This window comes from Lactuca saligna, chromosome 4 (genome assembly GCF_052625555.1).
Source record: "Lactuca saligna cultivar CGN05327 chromosome 4, ASM5262555v1, whole genome shotgun sequence".
Taxonomy (NCBI): domain Eukaryota; kingdom Viridiplantae; phylum Streptophyta; class Magnoliopsida; order Asterales; family Asteraceae; genus Lactuca; species Lactuca saligna.
Genome location: NC_136420.1, coordinates 68783165 through 68792008, shown reverse-complemented (window position 1 = coordinate 68792008; position 8844 = coordinate 68783165). Strand labels below are relative to the sequence as shown.

Below are 8844 nucleotides of genomic sequence, written 5' to 3'. Positions count from 1 at the left end.
TTGTCATAAAAGTGGATTTTTTCTTAATTTATTTAAAAATGAATCATATAGATGTTTTTTTGAGAATTTTTTCTTGTGAATCATCTTACAAATAAATCATCTAGTGATTCATTTTTTTGTTCGTTAAAAAAATATGTAGAAAAAAAATTTCTTACCTTCCTACAAAAAAAAATTTCTTACCGGAGATATATATATATATATATATATATATATATATATATATATATATATATATATATATATATATATATATATATATATATATTCTAAAAATCTTATAAATCCAAGTTTTTATATATAATGTATTCAAAACTTTACGAAACTTAAATATGAGTTGATGAAAGTATTATTTAGAAATGTTGAAAAATCAAAAAGATGGCAAGTCAAATCACTTTTCCTTCATAATAAATTTCAACATATTTTGTTCAAAAAAATTTGATATCTTGACTGCGACATTTCATGCAAAGTTGGTGACCACTTTCAACGTTGCATTCCGAAATGAACTCATCAATCAAAGAAAGTTTTGTCGATCAAAAAAAAATCAAAGAAAGTTTTGGTCAAAATATAATGAGTGAATATGAAGATATATATCATGAAATATCATATCTACTATTATAACCAAAAAACTTTGGGATGACATTACAAAACTTAAAAAAATAAGAAACATTTCCTTTTCTTTCCATCCCATATATCTATTTATATATAACTATTAACCTATAAGGCTAAATCAGTAATTTTCATCAACACTAGCTAAACCATCGTTTGAATCCTTCTGCATTAGATTTCCCCTTTAGCTCTCTGGTCAGCCGAGTGATTTCCTGATAACATTGGGATAATTCTTCTTGTGTTTCATTAAGTCGAGCTTGAGTAAGCTTCAATTTTTCAAACATTATTTCCGATTCTACCCTTGCTTGTCCTAATTCGTCTTTCAAATGTTCGATATACTCATCTCGTACATTTTCGACTGTTTGCATTGTTGCAATCACATGGTTTGGAATTGAAGATCTCTTTGGAATGGAATTCTTCATTCCAACATAGAACAACAATCCCCCTAACAATGACAAACTCTACAAAAACAAGGGAATGGAATCAGTCATTACAATGCATAACATTAACTCTAACCTATAGATTATTTTAATTATAGCTAATGAACTTTTATTTATATAAATAGAAAAAACTAGAGTTATAAATGCTAATCAAAACTCAAAAGTTATGGAGTTTAATTTAAATACTTGAAATTTATTAAAGAATATTTGTTTCCATGATTGAATGAGAAAATAATACTCTCTGGCTAAGGAAAGAAAATGAACAAAATGGAATTTATTTATTTTTCCAAGTTTCATTCCATTAAAAAACACGTTTTTTTTTTTCATTCAAATGGAATGAACCATTCTATTCCTTTCTTGATTCAATCATACTAAATAATACCTAAATTTTTTTACTGATTTGCTTTAGAATAGGTAATGTGGTTTCTTAATTGAGGATAACATGAGATTATACCATGCATATTGTAACATAACATTTAAAGAAAATATAAAGAAAAGAAAAAGATTCATTTTTTTCCCTAACCTGAGTAAAACTGAAAGTAAGTTGAAAGAATTTCTTCTTCTCAATGTCATAGTTGTAAAAGTCGTATAAAATGGGAGTAGCAATCAACTGGTCCAAAATCTGCAAACAAATGTTAAGCATTTGACTTAAAAAAAAGAAAATGACAAAATGGTCCTTTTAAACTAAGAGTTGCTTGCTAACCAGGAGTGTAGCACCAATGGTGCTATCAAAGATGAAAAGAAAGCTTCCAAGGGCTTTAATGGCTATAACTCCAGCAAAAAAGAACTTGATCTGTATCCACAATGTAAATTAAGTTACAGATATTTGGAGGTAAACTATCATGATTCATTACTCTAATTAAACTAACAATATGTAAAATGCATTACTTCAAATTTTGGCACTTGAAAACCTGTATAAGTTGTGAAATGCTCTGAAAGCATGTTGAACTTTGGTGTAAGGATTTTTGCTGCAGATGCATCAACTCCAAATTCATTAAACCTATACACACTAAAAAGCACATGATAGTGAGTCCATGTATTGTCTTTAAGAATCAATAAAATGTATAAGTGACAGTGATAGTGATGGAAACATAAGTGAATGTTGATAAAATGTATCATGGATGATGGATCATTGCAAAAGGTTGAAGAATATTTTTCCAATGAATATAAAAGTTACATTTTATCTTTCCTTTGGCTAAGGAAAAAATGGAACTTGCATTTTCGAAAACCAAAATCTGAAAGCAACAAATACTTAACTCTTTGAATATAATAATGGAAATCTCAAAAGAAGCCTCAGGATCTGAAAATGTTACACAAAATCAAACTACATTTGTTCTAAAAATTGCAACAAATCCCACTTGACAGCAAGTCCACTTAAATAAAAATTAGAAGGAAAAAAAACACAAAACTTTAACATTTCCTCGAAAGAATACTGAGAAATTTGCTATCAAGATACGAAACTTGTCAAGATCTTTAGTGCTATATGGGATGAAATTGTATTTAGCGCCTAATTTCTTTTCAGGACGCGAAATTGAAATGAAGTGTTAAATTTCATCAATCAAGAAACCCTACGCCATAATCACAAAATAATTTGTAAAAGGTAAGATTATTAGAGCATAATTTCTTATCTGGAAACAAAACACCTAAATTTTTAAACCGTATCACTAATCTCCAAAAAAATAAAAAATAAAATACCTAGTATTACATACATAAACCCAATTATAGTTCCACAGACCAACAATCTTGTAACAACATTTAATATGTACAAATCCCAGAGAAAAGAACTGAACATAATTCTAACTTTTAGATTCAAAACCGCAAACGCGAAAACTCGATCCACCTAGACCTAGACCAGTACTTAAGATTGCAATGGCATACAAAACACACTGAATTTTTCGAAGGAGACTGATCTGAAGTTGAAGAAATGGAGCTTACTCTTGCCAAGCAGAGAGAAGGAAGACAGAGACGAAAAGAACACGGCCGACGAAAGATAAGAACGCCATTGATGCAAGTACAAGCTCCGAAGCTCGCTCGGTTTCTCTCTCTAGAATTGCAGGGATTCTATTTAAATTTTGGGGGAAAACTACGGCTTTATAGTCAAATTTATGTATCGCTCACCTCTAGTATTAATAATGAACGGTTTGTTCTCCTCAGGTATAACTCAAAAGTCAAATAATAGAAAAAGAGTTTATGAGGGTAATTTTATTTTAAAATCGTTCAAAATCATTATTTAAATTTGACATGCTTAAAAAAACACTATTTAAAAAAAAAAAAAAAAAAAAAAAAAAAAAAAAAAAAAACGAAAAAACTACATACTTTGTTCAAATAAGTATAACTTTATGGTAACAGGTATTTACCAGTAAAATTTAATTAAAAGAAAAACAAAAAAATATATTCAAAAAGGTAAATATAATTTAAAAATGTTCTAAAAAAACATCATCCAAATTTAATAGTTCAAAAGATATCGCCTAAAGAAGGTTTTTCTACAAAAAAAAAAATAATAATAACAACAAATTATATTTTTTTTCAAATGTTACTCACAAATAAACGGCTCTTACAAATTAAAAAACATGACATAATATTTGGTGACATGATATTAATTGATATATTTCTCAATTATATATCAATTTAGGACTTCTTCATGAATAGATGACTGAAATTTGTGAAAATTAAAACAGTTTGCAATCCATTCCAGATTAGTCATGACCGTAGCTAGGCTAGATGCAAACATCAAGTAGATTCATCGCACTACAAATTAACATAAATATTCATCAAGAATTTCTTGTATATAGACACTTAGGATAGACTACGATAAAAACAATTTATCAGTATAAAATATATTTTGGGCTCACGACAAAATAGGAAAAAAAAAGTTATCTTCTTCATAGGATTCCAACTTACAATTTGTGGATTCGATTTCCCCCATTTTTTGGTGCACCTATGAATCTTCTTTATGAAAAACGAAAATTATACGTATGCTATTTTTTTTTTTTGCTTTCAGTTTGGCTCAATTTCTATTCCTCTAATTTAGGGATGTTATTTGGGTCGGAATCGAACCGAATTGATCCGGACCCGAATAACTCGAAAACCGAATAAGGGTAATGACATGAACCGAAATAATAGAATAACAATGTACTTTTATACATCAACATAAAACATTCAAAGAATCACATAACATAAAAACACAATGAAAGAATAACATTTACATAGTAGATTAACATAATGAGAAATAATTTTGTACTTGAGTTTGTTGAGTTGGAGCCCAATTTTTCATGATTAGACAACGTAGGAATTCGTGAATCCTGAGAGCAAATAGGAAGAGTCGATTTTTGAAAGTCTAAAACAAGAGGAAGGATCGACAGAAGTGACTTCGAGTTTGGAAATAGATGAGAAGATTGCTCGATTTTGAAATGACAAGAACGAGCATAGGGTTTTTATTTCTATTATGAACAACGATGACAGAAGTGTGAATCGTGATTTTGATTTTTATTGATCAGAGAAAGGGGACGAGGAATGTTTATTTGGTCGGGTATTTAGAACCGATAAGCTCTTATTTGGGTAACCCGAACCGAATAACCCAAGAACCGAATAAGCATAATATAGATACCCGAATCGTATTGCTTATTCGGGCCTAATTCAGTTCGGTTCGATTCGGTTTCGGTTCGTTCGGGTTTCCGGGCTAAATTCCCATCCCTACTCTAATTTATATTATATTTTCTAAAAAATAAATTATAAATTATAAATTAATATTACATAGAACTTAAATTTTTTGACCTTTTGAAACGACGCCTTAAACGATCACCCCTACGACCACCGTCTCGTCAATCCTAGGTGAGATCAAAACAACATTAATCTCATTTTTAAACCTTTTATTTTTATATAAGTTATGTATATTATTTTAGATCTAAAACATGTACATACTCCTACTAACTTGTAGCACATAACGTTAACATCTTAATGAATATATATATATATATATATATATATATACTAGCCGTTACCCGCGCACAGCGGCGGGGACAAATAGCTTCTTTCAACGATATTTTTTTAACGAAAAATGTTATGTTCCAAAAGAAAGTTCATGTCGTGGGTGAGAGGAAGGGCGGTAGTCGTGATAGTGGTTGATTGAAGGCGAAAGGAGGCAGAGCGGCTGTGGTGGTGGTGATTATACTGTCTTGGTTACTGGTTAGGGTTCTTCGAGAGAGTGTGCGTATATTTCTTACTTTGAAGGGATTACAAATATAGATATTCTGAGATTGTTTGTTACCAATGTGAGAGAAGAGATCCTCTATAAATTGTTGACATTGATCGCTTCAAATGGTTGAAGTGTTGAGATTGACGGGTTCAATTTGCAAATGAATTCTTCTATTAATTTGATACGAGATTTTTAAGGGATAAAGGATATGGTTAAAGTTTTAATATTATTATATTATAAATGGGTTGTACTTCAAGCTTAATAGTTTGGACGTCTTAAAAAAATAATATTATTATATTCAATCTATTTATAGAAATAGTTAGATTTCTTTTATAAGTAGTAAAGATATATATATATATATATATATATATATATATATATATATATATATATATATATATATATATATATATATATCAGTGTTGCAGAAATCGACTTAATCAGCAATTAATCGCTAATCGGACGTCCATCGATGATATTTATTGCTAATCGGTCACTATAATCGGGTTTGATCAATACAGGTCAAAGTCGGAATTAATCAGACCTAATCGGACCTAATCAGACCTAATCGGGTTTGGTCAACACATGTCAAAGTCGGACCTAATCATCGATTAATCACTTTTTTTGTAGGATTAAAATTGGATTTATAAATTTTTGAATAATTTTCTTAATATTTAATGGTCCCCGATTAATCTCACGATTAATCCCCGCCTAGCCGATTTATCCCTAATCGTCATTCCACCGATTAGCGATTTCTACAACCATGGTATATATATATATATATATATATATATATATATATATATATATATATATATATAGAGAGAGAGAGAGAGAGAGAGGGGTAAAGGTTCAAATAAGAACCAAAAAAATTAAAAACATAAAATCATTAATTTTTACCTTATTATTAAGGTTATTTTTGTTTTTTTTTTAATATTTTGATATTTTAAGTTTTTTTATAAATAGAAAAAAGACAATAAAGATATAGTGGGTATTTAGAATAGTTTTTCAAAAAAGTTTATTAGCTTTTTAGTTTTTTAAAAAGCTATTAAGCTAAAAAAAAAATGTTATGTATTTAAAAAATGCTTTTTAAAACAGCTTTTTGGATAAGAAAAGTAAAGTTTCTAAAAAGTTGAAAATTTTTAGTTTTTTAGCTTTTCAACCATTTTACTCATGAAAAAGCAGATTTTTTTTATCCAAACATTTTTTAAAATCAGTTTTTCCTAAAAGTCATAAGTTAATAAGCACTTCTTAAAAATTACTTTTGAGATAAAATAAAATAAAATAAAATAAAATAAATTAAAAAAAAAAAAAAACTAAATCATACATACCCATAGTTGTCTTTATGTAAAACACATTCTATATATTTTAAGTTTTGATCAGATATCATTCTTTTTCATAATCAGCTAAGAACAAAAAAAAATCTTATCAATCACTTTCAACTAGAAGACCACCACAACCACCATAGTCGGCGGCGACATCACCACCGCTACCGACAATGTCACCGCTGGCATCACCGCCGACGACGAAATTGTAGATCCTGAACCGTTGTTACCTCTTTTCGGTTGCATATCAGGTGTACCGTTGCCATCTACTACCACCAGTGAACATCCATCATCAGATACATCTCGGGTGTATCGTCGCCATTTCCTACCATTAGTGAACTACCATAATGAGATGTACAAGCTCCAGTCGGCTCCAGATCTTTGATTTCGACTCAGATTTACTGTATTTGCATGTCACACCCCCGTATCAGACGACAGAAACATCCAGAGGCTGGTGACTTCATTGTGCAGTATCATAATTATTGAATATAAATTAAACAGAGCAATCCAAACATCATACATTGAGATAACAAACTTACATGGTTTACATATTGTATTTGCTCTTCGAGATACACAAAAGATACATAAATAGAAAAGAATCCAAACTACAGCTAAATGAACTTGCATCAGCGTCGCTTGTTACCTACTTACTAGATTTCTCAAAATACAAGTCGTTTTGAAAAGCATCAACTAAAAAGATAGTGAGTTCATAAGCATTTTTGTATAAAATCGTTTACACTTGTTTAGAATCGTTGTCATTGTACTTTCAGAAAATCCGATATTTTAAATGAAATTGTTTGAAGTCTTGCGTTGAAAATCATGGATATATGTGTGTATGTCATCACTTTTGTTCATCCTTATAATAATTGATTTTGAAAAAGTAGTGTGATTTGTAAAAGCGAGTTGTGTATGAGAATAGTTCTTTTGAATAGTAATAGTCAACCGTTTCAATAAAAATTCCTTATTTTCAAAAGGAAAATATAGTTGGAAATCTTGTTCCTCTTATCGAGTAAAATTGAGTGTGCATTCTAGACTTCTAGTTTATGGTTATCGAAATCTTAGAAAAATCTTTTTCACCAGAAAATCCTATATTTTCTGCTATTAAATATTCGAAATTCTATTCCAACTATGTATATGTGTAGGTTAGTTTATCGTTTTCAAAATCATTTACAAATGTTTCCCATAGAGTCCTACGCTTTTTAATTTGTAAAATAGCAGTATTTCGACTCTATACTTGTTAGGAGAAAGAATCAACATGGCAATTGTGGACATTCTACGCGATGAAAAAGGACAGTCAACACAACAAATGCAGATCATCACCTATCACATGTAGGACAGTCAACACAATGCGCCAAATTTTATTTATAAGGTTTTCCTTGCATAAATTTCTTAGTTAATAAAACATATTCTAGTGAGTCGTTATAACCATACTAATCATGACGAAGACCTGTGTTGGCGTTTCTCAAGCGCCCTCGGTTTGGAAAAGACATTTGTCACCCTAGACTGGTATGTCTAGCTGTAGCTAACAGCGAAGGTGTGGGGTGTCAACCCCGTATAAATCTATACACAAATTATCGCTCTCCCTCCAAAAGACTATGGCTATAACTCCTTACAGGACTTTAGACGTACACTAATATTTTTATATTTAGGTACTTTTGAGATTTGCATGACTAGAATATTAACAACCTTTTGAGAAATTGTTAGAGTTTCATTATTTGTGTAATAAATAATGAAATTCATACTTATTGAATAGAAATATCGTTCCCGTTCCATATCGTTGATTGTGCTCATCGAATAGATATATCGTTCTCGTTCCATATCGTTATTTGTACTTGTTAACTGGGTGCTCGTGTTCGTTCCGTTTCGTTTATTGAGAAAATAAGTCATTTTAGTCAAGAGAAAAAGTGTCAAGTTATAATTTGTATAAATTTATAACTGTCGGTTATGACAGACATTTTTTGTTTTATGACATATAGAACATTACTTATGTTCTTGGAGGTTTTTACGACAACAGTTTATGACATACAAATATTTTTGTCATGAAAAACTCTGTTTTCATATATTATTCTTAATAAAGCTAATTATATTAAAATATTTGTAAATAAACTCAACTAATCAGTTGATCTGGTGAAAGTCGTGAGCATAAATTAATACTCCAGGATACCTTTATGTTTATGTTTGACCAACAGTGATTTCAAAATATTATTACTTTCATATTTTAATCACTCTCCAAAATATTTTATCTAACAACTTGTTTAAGTGAAGGTTGAAGCAATTC

General features: G+C 29.7%; 1 protein-coding gene across 2 annotated transcripts; it reads right to left on the bottom strand.

Moving 5' to 3' along the window:
* Nucleotides 1-588: 588 nt before the first annotated feature.
* On the bottom strand, nucleotides 589-3144 carry LOC145038595 (uncharacterized). Of its 2 annotated transcripts, none has more exons than XM_078986905.1 (5): nucleotides 2982-3144; nucleotides 1935-2046; nucleotides 1750-1839; nucleotides 1570-1668; nucleotides 589-1067 (listed from the first exon to the last, which is right to left on the bottom strand). In XM_078986905.1, exons 1-5 carry the CDS (start codon nucleotides 3047-3049, stop codon nucleotides 747-749), a joined length of 690 nt encoding a protein of 229 aa, XP_078843031.1. In that variant the 5' UTR covers nucleotides 3050-3144; the 3' UTR covers nucleotides 589-746. The 2 variants fall into 2 exon arrangements, with proteins under 2 accessions (XP_078843031.1, XP_078843030.1); XM_078986904.1 differs by having other exon boundaries at nucleotides 1935-2055; nucleotides 2982-3143.
* Between the last annotated feature and the right edge of the window lie 5700 nt (nucleotides 3145-8844).